This window comes from Lynx rufus, unplaced genomic scaffold (assembly GCF_022079265.1).
Source record: "Lynx rufus isolate CCGP_SWC_20201006 ecotype Redwood Valley unplaced genomic scaffold, mLynRuf1.p SCAF_3, whole genome shotgun sequence".
In the NCBI taxonomy this organism is placed as follows: Eukaryota; Metazoa; Chordata; class Mammalia; order Carnivora; family Felidae; genus Lynx; species Lynx rufus.
Window position 1 is genome coordinate 1452676 of NW_025814845.1, and position 13546 is coordinate 1466221.

At 56.9% G+C, this 13546-nt stretch overlaps 1 protein-coding gene across 1 annotated transcript in view; it reads left to right on the plus strand.

Annotated features, from left to right (window-relative positions):
* The first annotated feature begins 1203 nt into the window (after positions 1-1203).
* PPP2R2C (protein phosphatase 2 regulatory subunit Bgamma) overlaps positions 1204-13546 on the plus strand; it is a 138132-nt gene continuing 125789 nt past the window's right edge. Inside the window, exon 1 of the mRNA XM_047091543.1 lies at positions 1204-1273. Within this exon, the coding sequence (XP_046947499.1) occupies positions 1204-1273 (70 nt within the window). The remainder of the gene's footprint in view (positions 1274-13546) is intronic.

Consider the following 13546-nt stretch of genomic DNA (forward strand, 5'->3'; position numbering starts at 1 on the left):
CTGCTGGGCGGAAGTCCTGGGCTTGGAGGAGAGGGAGACAGGCAGAGGCATCCGTTTTCCAGCCTGTTTCTGGAGTGCACCCAGAGGTGCTTGCACGCTTTATCTTCCCAGTAAGTAGAGAGATGAGCCGGAGGACCGATCATGGAGCTCTGCCTGCAGGAAGCCAGCTACCCCAGGCAGCTCACCCTGAGTTCTACCTCATCGGTGGCCGATTCTCCCCGCCCCTCCCGCCCTCCCCAACCCCCCAGCTTCTTCCCACGGGTCCAGTTTTGCGCTCCAGAGAGTCCTCAACTTGTCTGACCCACCCTCTTCTGCCAACGAAGGGGACCCTTGTCCGCCCCCCTGTCCCCACTTCTAAAGTCTTCCAGGCTCCGAGGTGCCACCTTCGGCTGTCCCCCCCCCACCCCCCATCCCCTCCCTGTCCTTTCGGTAGCTGCCCTTCTGCCCCACCTCTGCTAACCCCTCCGTCGTTGGGCATCTCTCTTCCATAATTTCGGCACCTGGGCGGCCAAGGTGCCCCCGCAAAAGCTCAGCTGACCAGCGCCCCCCCCCCCCCACCCCCAGGTGGCCATCTCCGTCCTCCCTCCCCCGCCGGGCACTTCCAGCCACCAAAGGCGCCCACCCGCGGGGCCCGGAGCACAGCGGTGCCTCCCCCGCCGGGGCGCGGCTCCACCTGCAGGGCGCTGGGCGGCAGGCGCGCGGCGGGCGGCGCGGGCCGCGGGGGCGGAGGAGCGGGCGGCGCGAGGGAGGGGCCTGCGGAGCGGCGGCGGCGGCGGCGGCGGCGGCCCCAGCCCGCGCAGCCCGGCTCGGCCCCGGCTCGGTCGGCGCAGCGCCGCGCGCGTCCCCTCCCGCCGCCGCCGCGCAGCCAGGCGCCCCGGCACCAGGCCGCCGCCGCCGCCGCCGCCGGGCGCACGACGCAGCGCGCACCGGCCGGGATGCGCGCCCGGGCCCCGGCCCGCCCCCACCCGCGGCCGCCGCCCGCCCGCCGCGCGCTCGCCTGACCGCGGCGCCCGCCCCGGCCGCCCCGCCCGTCCCCGGCCGCCCCCCCCCCTCTCCCCGGCCGCGATGCCCGCCCCCCGGGGCCCCGGCGGCCCGCGCCCCTGCTAGGCTGCGGCGGCATGGCCCGCGCGCCCGGCGCGACCTCTGCGGATTGCATCGGTGTGTGGCGGCGGGGCATGCCCAGGGCACCGGGCACGGCCTTCAATGGGCGAGGACACGGACACGCGGAAAATTAACCACAGCTTCCTGCGGGACCACAGCTATGTGACTGAAGGTAACGTACGTGTTGTCTGAGGCCCCCTCCGGCCGGCCGCGGCGTGGGGATGCCGTCGCACCGAATGCCCTCCGAAGGTTTGGACCGCGCGCTGTGTGTCGTGTCCCCCCCCCCTCCCCCGCCCCACCCCACCCCACCCCACCCTATCCCACCCCGCCCCGGGTCCCGGAGGGAGGGAGCCCGAGGGCGCCGGCCTCCGCTTCCCAGCGCCCTCCTCCGCGCCGCCCTCCGGCCGGCAGCTTTCGACCCCCCAGGCCCGGAGGCATCCCGAGTCGGCCCTGGCCGTCATTTGTAGAAAGGCCATTCCTGTGGCTAGTCTGGCGAAGAAATCCGGGGAAATTAAATGGCTTAGAATCCTGGGTTTGCCATTTCAGCCCTGCCCAAAGCCTACAGAATTTTCTAGGCTTCCCACTCCCCGGAGACGAAGAGGGATCCGAGGGGGTGTGTGTGTGTGTGGGGGGGGAATCCATTTCCAGATTCCCCCCAGAGGCTCGCTGTCCTGGGCCCCTCCCTGTGCCTCCGGAGGCAGGGACCCTTCGTGGGTGGGAGAAGGCGGCTGGTTTGGGGTTGGTCTTTTATACCTGGTGAGTTATACTGACATAGGAGGAGCTGGCCCCAAACTGTCAGAATTTTCCCCCCAAAAGTGGGGCATGCCATCCCGAAAGGGCCCGGCGTTTGAAATCCCCCAAATCGGCCCTAGAGGCCCAAGCCCAACCCCCACCCCGAGATGGTGGGATCCAGAGGGTCAGCGCCCAGTGACTTCCAAGGGTCTCTCTTCTCCCTCCACCTTGCCCGGAGAACGGTGGGGACAGGTCCCAAGCCGCAGCCAGGGGCCCGCGGAGCGAATCCTCGATTGGAAGATGGGGATAGCTAGCCGCGGGGTGGCAGCATGCATCAGTGAGGACACTTGTGCTGGAGACCTTCCCGGGTTTAGGGACAGTGAGCACCTTGCCTAGGGGCTGCTGGACTGGCCGCCTAAGTGTTCGTGGGTTTGCAGCGAGAGGTCCCCGGGTGGGTGCCCCGGTGGGAGGGGCCCCGGGCATCGCGGTCCGCGGGGGCTGGTGCGCGTGGGTGCCGCTGTCAGGGAACCTGTGTGGGCTTGGCGCCGGTGACTCTGACTCCTGGGTGGCGTCCGATGCTCCGGTGCCTGGCTCCGCCGGAAATGAGGCCGAGCGGGTAGCCGGGGCCCTTGCGGAGGAGGCGGGGGAGCGTCGGGCCAGCGCGGGGCGGGTGGGACCCCTGCGTCCTGGCCGGGAGAGCAGAGGCAGGGTGTGTAACCTGGGAGGAGGGACGCTGAGGGGTGGCGCTTCCCGCTCCCGGGAGGAGAACCGCTGAGTCATGCTTTGCTGATGGGGGATGGGGTGGCGGGAGGAGGCCGCGCAGCCGGGCGGTTGAGGGCTCGGGCCCCCAGCTAGGGCTTTCTGGGGCCCAGGGACCTGAAAGCGGCCCTTTGTCGCCTGCCTTGGTGAGGCTGAGGAAGAATCGGCGAGTTCTTTCTGCTGGCAGGCTGCTGAGCACAGAGGGTGAAGGAGGCCTCTGGGCTGCTGGCAGGTGCCCCAGTGGCCTGGCTCCGGCCGAGAGGGCATCTTGGCAGGTCATTCTGGTCTGGCTTTGTGCAGGAAGCCCGAAGCCTGTTTTCTCCTCTCGCATGGAGGCTGATGGGACAGGACGAGGGACTTGGTGATTAAAAGTAAAAAGCACCATGCCTCACCCCCAGTGGACTTGAGCAAACACGAATTCCTTCTTCACCCTCTCTCCCCCGCCCCCAGGCCTGCTTGCTTTCATAAATTTAAAAGCTCTTAGCGGAGGAGAGCAAGGGACCAGTGGATACTTGGAGTAAGAAGCGCTTTTAATTCCTCGTCATTCATTCAACAAATACTTAGTACCTCCTATGTGCCAGTCACTGTTGTAGCCCCCGCGGGTCTAGACAAAGATGCTGCCCTCGGGCAGCCTGTATTCTAGAAGGGAGCTCTGTGCGTGGTATTGAGGGGAAGCTTTTTCACCAAGTCTCGGTCTCCCCATCTGTAAAATGGGAGTGAATGATAACCATCTTGCCTACAAGGTCTTGGGGTTTCTGGGAGGGTCCGGTGGACTGGCGGATGACCGAGCCATCTTGGAACAGGAAATTGTCAGGTGGCAGTTGAAGTATGTTAAGCACCTACTGTGTGCTGGGGCCTCACTCAAGGTACCGCGTACACCATACCCCCGTTCTGTAGATAAAGAAGTCAGGGTTTGACCTTTGTCGGTGTCCCAGGCTGAGTGCCAGCGTGTGTAGGGCATAGGGCTCGGGGGGCTGGGATGCAGAGGAACAAGAGGGTCTAGCAGAGGAAGCAGTGACAGTCATTGTTGGAATCATATGAGATTTCTGGCCTCCCTACGTGAAAACAGACTTTCACAACGTTGCGCCCTGCATTTTGTGCTCGGAGACCAGGGTAGGTCACAGATTTGGATGTCAGACAGACTTGTGTTCAAATCCTGCTTCTGACTCTTCACAGGCTGTGTAATCTGGGACAAGTTATTAAACCTTTCCGAGCTTCACTTTCTCCCTTCGTACAGGGGGAGATAATAATAACGAACCTTACGTTATTATTATCAGGATGATCAGTGATTATTACGCTGATGTAGAAAACATCAGCACAGTGCTTGGTCTATTGGAGGCATTTGATAAATGGTACTGGTATAATTTAAAAGGCTCCTGGAAGAGCTTCATGAGCAAATAATGGATGCTGAGATCTTGCAAAAGACCCAGGTGTACAAATTCTTTTTCCACCTGGTCATTTGGCCCACAAACACTCACTCACTACACTCCAGTGGCTCTGGTCTACTTCCTGCTCCTTAAGCAGGTCATTTTTTTTTTTTTTCCTTGCTTCACGGCCTTTGCACTGGCTGTGTTCTCTATCTAGAATATCCACCTCCTGCCCTTCTCATAGCTGGCTCCTCCTCAGCCTTTAGATCTCAAGTTAAACATCGTCTTTGCCTATGGGAGTCCTGCTTGAATTCCTCAGTCTCTTATAAAATCTCAAATACTTTGGGAAGAGTTTAGGTTTTGTTAGTCATTCACACCTTGGTAGGAATTAGAGCAGCTTTTTTTTTTTTTTTTTTTCTTTTTCCTCAACTCTTGGCTCATCTCAGCTGATCGAGGGTTGTGGTCACTAAGCACGGATGCAGGCCACCGTGGGGCACAGAGAACTTGGAAAGGTTGGGTGGGTGTTGGGGAGGGCAGTATCGTTGAGTCTCTCCAGACAGTAGAAGGACCTGGACCCTTGAGAGAGGGTCCCCAGGGGTAGGAGAGTGCCAGGAAGTCTCTGTGTGTTTAGACTTTTCTCAAGAGCCAGATATGGCCCAGGAGGGTCGCTTCCTGGCTGTGTTCCCTTGCTGCAGCCACGGAGCTCAGCTTTTGGGTGAGTGAAATAGGTGTTTCTAGGTTAGTCTGGTCTGCAAGCCCCTTCATCCCCTTTCACGCAGCAGCGTTTCCCAAGCCCGTCCGCTACTGGCTCTGGCCCTGGGCAGACACGGGGGCTCCCAGCCCATAGGAGGCGGCACATGCTGAAGAGAGAGTTGGTGGCAGTCACTGGGTGTCTTTGGGAAGGAGCAGTCACTCCCAGGCGCCTGCAGGTTAAGGCACCTGAGGGCACGCTTTTCTGCCAGGACCACAGTCCCCTCCCTGGAGCATCTCAGCCATTACACTCTGTCATCTCTGCCTTTTGCATCCATGGAAAGAAAGGTACCTCCGTCTCCCTGACCCCATATCCCTGCCATCCTCGTGTGATGCGTGTGGTTCAGAGCCACCTGTGTGTCCCCGCGGATCGTATGGTTGAGAGATGAAGCAGGGCTCAGAGGAGGAAGGGGTAAGGTCGGGAGGGTGTCCCAGGCCTGTCCGAACCCAGCATTTGGGCAGTTTCCACAGCATGGACTTGTCTTCCTGGTTCGAACTGGTTGAGCGGGGATAATGTCAGCTTTCTGCCCACGCCTAGACTACGCCGGAGAGGCATGCTTTGTGGGAGACCAGGGTTCATCCAGATTTGCCCCCACTTTGGGGCTGTTGAGGCTGATCTCCCCAATACCCAGCGCCTCACCTCATAAGAGCATTGTGGTTCTCACCCAGAAACCTGTGGCCAGAGGCCGGGCCAGCTTGGTCCGAGGCTAATGCGTCCCTCTTGCAGTGACTGGTTCTAGAACGGACATGCGAACCAGTTCTGGAGGTCGCGTGGAAGCTGGTTTCGCTCTTGGAAGGAGCAGGGAGGCTCCCATTGTTGCCGGCGGCCCCCCTGAGACCATGAAGCGGGTTAAGTCCTAAGCCAACAACGCTGACGGTGTCTGAGCAGAGAGTGAGTGGCAGCAGGGGACATTGTGACTCCGTGGGTTAACCAGGCCTGATGTCCACCCGTCTCTGGGCTTCCATTCCCATGAGCTGCCACATTTCCTCTTTGCTGCACACCTTAAGCTGAGCCTCCGTGACACCCCCTTTCCTGGTTATCTGGAAGACCGGGAGCCTGCCCCGTCACTCCCGGCCAAGATTTGAGACCCATGAAACCAAGAGGGAGTTTGATGTGTTCACTTTCTGTGTTAGAAATCCTGTTGGATGTCTTTTATTGCACTCAAGTCAGGGCCGCCGAGTTCTGGCTTCCCTTCCTTGGCCCTCCTGAGGAGGCATTCCAGCCAGATGAGTTCTCCCAGGAGACCCGCGTTCCCGGTGGGGTCTGACTCTGGGTTCGTAATCTCGACCAGGTCACCCCGTGTCTCGGACCCCGAGTGTCTTCTCTGGATTGCTGCTCGCTTGAAATGAGAGATGCACAGTTTGTTTGATGTTGTAAACGTGTCCGTCACATGCTACGTGCATGTGTTCCTTCGTCGGAGGAACACTCTCTGTGAGCCCAGGGCATTAAATGGCTCGGTGCGTGTGAACACGCCCAGCCCAGGGCCTGGGGCCCAGTCAGTACTTAATAAACATCGTCTGCCAACGGTTAGAGTTAGGATAGCCTAGAACCATCGCCAGACTGGCTAGCCCAACCCCATCCCCACTCCACGGGGAAATGGAGGCTAAGAGGGGGTCGCTCATGGCGTTTCCCTGAAGCCAGCCCAGAGGGAGAGTGGGGGGAGCCAGCTTTCGGTTTGAAATCAAGCTGGGGACTGCTGGGCCTTCACCCCCATTGCTCCCCTTTCAGAATATCACTTCTATGAGCAGTCCTGGACTTTCACAGACTCACACTGTCTCCATTTCAGGGGTGGGGGGGGCAGTGAGAGAGGCTGGGTGTTCTCCGTTCAGTCGTGCCACGTCTCTGAGCCTCAGTTTCCTTACACTGGGTTGTCACACGGCTCTAAGGAGCAAAGGCTGTGTGGACTCCACCGTTGAGTGGGTTGGCCCCCACAGCCCCCTCCCTGTAAGCAGCACACTGGTTTATTTTTATTTTTTTATTTAGTTTTGTATGTTTACTTATTTTTAGAGAGAGAGAGAGAGAGAGAACAAGCAGGGGAGAGGCGGGGGCGGGGGGACAGAGCATCCGAAGTAGGCTCTATGCCCACAGCACAGAACCCTATGCAGGGCTCAAACTCACGAACTGTGAGATTGCGACCTGAGCTGAAGTCAGAGTCTTAACCGACTGAGCCACCCCGGCGCCCCGAAGGCAACTGTTTAAATTCAGCATGAGATTATTAGGAGTTTTCCAGCGCTTGGCAGTCTGTGCCATCCGTGCAGTCACGTGGGGCCCCACGCCCGGAAGGACCGGATTCTGGTTTTGTGCTCTGCTGTCGCCGTGTGGAATTTTTATCATCTTCTCTCCGGACCCATGCTTTGTAAGCGACGTCTGATGGGGGCAGTGGAGTGGACGCCCGAGCAGAGATGATGCGTGCAGCACGTGTCGCAGCTGCTTTGTGCCGCTGCTACACACACCTTGTGTTTGCTTTGAGCGTCGCTGAGCTCCCACACGCGTGGGCCGCCACATCCTGTGCTTCCGCAGCGGGTCGGCGTGTCCACGACCCTGTAGGCAGCGGTGGGTGCTGACGGCCCGGAGAAGCCACGCTTTTCCACTTGAACCAGACTAGATTCAGAGGCAGAAAGGAGGCAGTGACATGCTAAGGAGCACGAGGGACCAAGGAGCCCTGCCGTCCCCTCCTCCCCGCATTCCGTCCTTGTGTGAGCTAATCACTGATGCTGAAAATAATGACCCAGAAGGAAAGGACAGGAGGGGACAGCCCTAGTCCTTCCCTTTCAATCCTTATTCATCACTGAGCCAAGGGTAGAGGCGTGTGTGTAGAATGTGCAAGCATCAAAAAGCGAAATGAGGGGCGCCTGGGTGGCTCGGCTGGTTAAGCGTCTGACTTCGGCTCACGTCATGATCTCACAGTTCGTGGGTTCGAGCCCCACGTCAGGCTCTGTGCTGACAAAGCCTGGAGCTGCTTCAGATTCTGTGTACCCCCTGCACACCCCCCCACCCCCCAAAGCTAATAAACCTTAAAAAAAAGAAAAAACAGCTAAATGAAACCAGATGAGCTGTTTGGGTTAGCATCCACACTGCCCTGGTTCGAATGAATACGGTACACGTGCGCGTAGGAACCCCCAGATACGAATTGTGTGTTTCCGTGAGTCTGCATTCCCGTTAAATGCTCTTGTGTTTGCACTGAACGCTGGAATTGCAGAACAGAATGGTGACTGGCAGAATTCACGCTGATAACTTACACGTTTAGTGTTTCTGTCGGCGTTAAGTAGCAAATAACACTGCGGCGAGTTATGGGGAAAGTGAAAAAGGTTTATGTTTTCGTTCCTCTGGCTTTTTGAACGGGGTGCTCTGCATTTGCATTTTGCACCGGGCCCTACAAATGGCAGAACTGGCCCTCCTTTACTATACGGGACAGGCTGGCGTTTCCAGGGGGCAAGAATCCTTGGCCCGCCTCCCACCGCCCCCTTGGCTTTTGGGATTGGTAGAGAATTGGTGAGAGCCTGTCACCCATTGGGCAGCTTCTCCCTATTGGGCGGGGTTAAAGTATTAAAGGTCCCTGCTCCTCCCCTACCCACTGGGGCTGGCACTCCTTGGGCTGTTCCAAGGAGGGGATGCCAAGTGTCTCATTTAAGATTCCAGCCTTTCGACCTGTGTCCCCACAGCCCTGAACTGAGGGGCAGTAGAGGAGGGGTCCCTAGCTCCCCACGCCCCCCACCCCCCCATTACCATTAATAAAGCAGATTCTTTCGATTTCTCTCTTGTTGGCTACCTCCCGTGTGGCCTCAAATCCTAGCGGCAGGGAGGGCTGCCTAATGGTTACCTCAGTCCCGCCCCAGACTCCACGGCTTTATTCCTGTGATAGATGTGCCATAGTTCAATTAATCACCCCCATTGTTGCATAATTAGGTGGCTTGTTTTTCTGGTATCACACCGAGTGAACGAACGCTGTTTGCCTATGAAGATACTCTACGCCCAACTCCCAACCCTGAACAGCTTTGGAATAATTTCTTCAGAGAGAACCCTGTGCGTGCAGCGTTATGCGAAAATGATGAACGCGTTTGGTGTTCTCGACTCATACCGCCAAGTTATGCTCCAGAAAGTGTTGCTGTTTTTACCACATGCTGATCAGCACTCGATACCCTAATGTGTTTGACCTCTGCAGATATCACAGATGAAAAGTATTTGTTTTAATTTATGTCTGAGTACCGATGAGATGGGCTATTTTTCCCCCCTTTTGTTCAGTAGATATCTGCCGCCCCCCCTTCTGTGCCAGGGGGATGTTAGCTGTTGGACGGGCAACGTTGAAGACGGAGTTCATTGCTGTCCTTCAGTCAGCCGCTCATTCATTCGCTGGGCAGATATCTCTGGAGCTGCCTCTGTGTTCTGGGCACTGGCTTCTTCCGGGTTGCTGGGGCAGGGAGGGGGAGGGTGGGGTGAGAGCTGGGAGAGGAGAGCGCTCAGGAAGAGCCTGGGGTTCCGCAGTCGCTAAAGGACAGAGCACAGGGAGTCTGTGGCACGGTTGGGGTAGGCACCCAGGTGGGCCGTGGAGTCATAGGCCTGAGTATCTGGGTGGGAAGGGACAGGGCGGGGGAAGAAGGATGGGTCACCATCCTGCCATCCTGTTGGGTAGGAGGACAGTACTGGAAAGCGTCTCCCGGGCTTCCTGTTTCAGGTGTTTACACGCACCCTGCACCCTGTTCCCCGGGGCTCTGCTTCGGTGATGCCGTCTTTCCATGAGCCCTTAAGGTCTGCAACCCTGTCTCCCCGCTCAGGTCTCCCTGCTGGCACACAGAGTCATTTGCTGTCTGTTCTCTGCTCTCCCCGACAGACAGCCCCTTGACCCCTTTTCTCCAATCTCACTGCCTCTGGGGCAAAACGCTCCAGGTCCTAGAAGGCACGTTTCCAGAGCTCTGTGCTCTGTGGACGCAAGCCAGGCTGTGTCCTTCTCCAAAACGTCGGCCTGTCTCTGCCAGGGTCTTGGATGCCATTGGGAGAGTGAGCTGCCTCCAGCAGTCTGGAGGAATCTGCAGCCCGCAGCACCGTGGGGAGTCCTGCTAGTTAAACCAGGCCCTTCAAGACAGGTGCCTCTTTTCCACTGCACTGGTGTCCCGTGCCCTCGTCAAAACGACCCATGTGGACTTGAGTATTAAATGATTAGGAAGCCAACATAATAGCCATTATTAGGATTAACCATTTATTGAGTATATACTATGTGCCAGACACGATGCTAAGTACAGCATCTTACTGGATCCTAACAAAGCTCTGGGTTGTATGTATTTTCCCCATTTTACAGGGGAGAAAGCTGAGGTTTGGGCACATGTGAAGAGTCACAGGTATAAACGGGCAGAGCTGGGGTTTGAACACAGGCCATCTGCCTGCAGAACCCACACTCCTGGCCTCCACACTGGGTGGAGGAACCAACAGGGAGGGGACAGGAGATCTGTTGGGTTCTGATTATGCTCCTTGCTTAGGAGGGTCTGGGATTCAAACCCAGGACTGCCTGGTGTGGTGCTCACGCTGGGCATGCGGCAACACATCGGCCCTAGCCGTGTGTGTGTGGTTGGAGGCAGTTGAGATGGGCCAGGAGGAGAAGGGCTCCCCTCTACGGCATTGGGGGTGGGGGCCGGGGAGATGGTCACAGCTCTACAGAGGACAGGTGCTTTGGCACTGAAGGGAGTGGCATTCTTCAGGGCAGACAGCGATGCCCTTTGGCACATGGCATTCTAGTACATTCCAGGCAGGAAGAACAGCATGTGCAAAGTGACATATGCTTGTCTCCTGACAGCGTCTGGGCTCTTCCTCCTGGGTCCAGGAAGCAGTTCCCAGCCAGCTCTGGGTGCAGGGACCACCTGGGAGCCACTGTGCTGCCCAGGACGGGCACTGCCTCCTTGTACAATGGGGGCTATTGTCCTCCCCAACCCTGGGCTGAAGGGCCCATTGAAACAGAACAAAGGCAGCTTAGAGGTGCCGGCTGCCCCGAGCAGGGATAGGATCACCAGCTCAGGCCCGGGGCTTGCTCTGGGCCGGCCTGGCCTTCTGCATTTCTCCACCCTGGAGAGGTCATAGCCCTGACCCCTGGGGCTGCTGCTGCTGGGGGCTGGGACCTGGGTCCCCCGGGGCCTGAGCTCTGGTCTGAGCTGGCAGTTGCTTCAGCCTCGGAACCTGTTTCCCCGTCCATCCGGGAAGCAGAGAAAGAACTACCAGCCACCCGGGCTTTTTGTGAGCATTGAGTGAAATAATCTATATACTGTACAGAAACCTCAATAAAAGGCAATTACTTGTGTTATGAGTATCAGCTTTTGGATTTTGTTTTCATTTCAAAAAAGTGGTAGTGAAAACTTTTATTTTTTTTTTAACATTCATTTTTGAGAGAGAAAGAGAGAGAGAGAGGGAGGGAGGGAGAGCACATGGGTAGGGGAGGGGCAGAGAGAGATGGAGACACAGAATCCGAAGCAGGCTCCAGGCTCTGAGCTGTCAACACAGAGCCTGATGCGGGGCTCGAACTCATCAGCCGTGAGATTATGACCTGAGCTGAAGTCGGACACTTAACCGACTGAGCCACCCAGGTGCTCCCGGACTGAAAAATTTTTGAGCCGAATCAGGACCCCGGTCACATCACCCCACCGCAGCAGGCCAGTGTTTCTTACCCGACCAAGTCAGAACGAGTGCTAATTCCTTCCCATCTGAATTCTTGTCCATCTTGGCAAGGTCCCCACTTGTCTCAAAAATGCCTTTTTATGGTTGCTGGGTTTGAACCAGGATCCCAAGGCCCGCACCTGCAAGGGGGTGTTCTGTCTCTTATGTCTTTCCTGATCGAGACCAGTCCTCTATCCCATTCTCAGACCCCTGACTGCTAAAGACATTTGTGACTGCTTTGGAAAGATGCTGGTTTCACCCCCTACTGTCCCCAGCCTGTGTCTGGCTCCCAGTTTTGCCAGAAGGGTCTAGAAGGCTAACGAGCGGTTGCCCGGACCCTGGGAGTCACCCCGGGAATGTGCCTCTTATTCCTTCCAGGACCTTCCTCACCTTTCATCAGCGGACAGACCGGGGCATCCGTCTTCACCGAGGCCTAGCCAGATGGCAGATTCGTGAACAAAAGCAGCGGTTTCTGTGTTAAGCCATTGAGTTTTGAGATGATTTTTTACACAACAGATAACTGGAATAGTCATGGATTCCCAGCTTGAATTCTTGGTCCAGCTCAACTCCTGTTCCTTCTGAGGCCCCTTGTCCAGCTAATTGCGCTTTCCTTGGTTCTGTAGCCCTCGCAGAGCCTTCCAGAACTTCCTACCTGTGTATGTTAGCCTGTATCAATTTCTGTTGTTTATAATTACCCCGAATTCCCAGTGCCAGCCAGGAAGGCGACTCAGCTCAGATCATAAGACAAGACTGGAACCCAGTCCTTTCGGAAACATCAGTAGATACGCACATGGGACGGACCTGCTTCCCCTTACACAGCTCAGCACCTGCTACCCACCAGGTGTTGGGTAAATACGTGGTCGAGTGACCAAGAGGAAAAGTGCCACGCTTTCCCCTGACCAGCTTCCCCGAGTAGAAACAGTCTTCTCTCGGCAAAGTTGAAATACGTGCAGATTTCAGTCTTCACGGTTCCAGGGAAATCGCGCCAGCGCCGCGGCCCCACGGATCAGACTTGAGCTACCCCGGCGCGGTAGCTGTGAGGAACTGCGTCAAGTGCAAACTTTGCCAGTAAGTTTTCAGGGCACGGATCACTAAGTAAATACCAGATGCACGTTGCAGAGTCTGCCGGGTCACTTCTTTCCGTGTCTGTCGCTGGCCGGTCACCGCACGTGTGTTAGTTCACTCACAGCAAAGCATGGGGTACTGTTGCCTCCTTTGTCTCCCCGCGATGAGGCCATGTGACGCCTCACGGAAATGGAAAATCAAAAGAAGGAACGGGCCAACAGCGATGACGCCCAGCAGGCTGGAGGAGAACCGTGGGTGGCATGTGAACGGAGTCCTAGAGGAAATCGCCGATCCTGGGAGCATTGGAACCATGGCCTGAGGAGAGTCTCTTGGGCAGCGACAGGCACTAAGTGAAAGAGATCCTACCCTCGTGGCTGAAGAAGGTGGCTCCGGAGGGAGGGAGATACCCCAGAGGAAGTGACTCTGGGAGGTGTTTCACCACGTTGGAAACGCAAAGGGGTGAGATCTTGGAAGCTGATCTGAACTTGGGAAGACGGCCCTCCGAGGCACAGACGAGGTGCCAGCCGCCAGCAGAAGCAGCAACCTTCAAACTACTTTCCATATGCTTCTTTTTACAAAGACATAAAACACTTGACTTCTCTCAATGTTTCCAATGCTTTAAATCACTGAACTAAATAAATATTGGTTTTACTATTTTTTATATCCCTATACGCTTGTAACCATCAATGAGAGGTTTTTTTTTTTAACGCTTACTTATCTTTGAGAGAGAGAGACAGAGAGAGAGAGAGAGAGCGCGTGTGCGCGCGTGCGTGAGTGGGGGAGGGTCAGAGAGAGAGGGAGACACAGAATCCGAAACAGGCTCCAGGCTCTGAGCCATCAGCCCAGAGCCCGACGCGGGGCTCGAACTCACGGACCGCGAGATCATGACCTGAGCCGAAGTCGGACACTCAACCGACTGAGCCACCCAGGCGCCCCTAGAGTTTTTAATGACTTAAAAAAATTATTTTTAAAGTCACAGAACGTTTGTAATTTCCAGATTGATTCTTAAGATCACTTTGAATGATTTGAGCGTGCACGGTCATTTCTATGCTCCCCCAACCCGAGAACTCCCTGTACTTATTTCGAATGGGTAGTGTCTATGCTGCATGGCCCTTCCACACGTCGAGGCCACGGC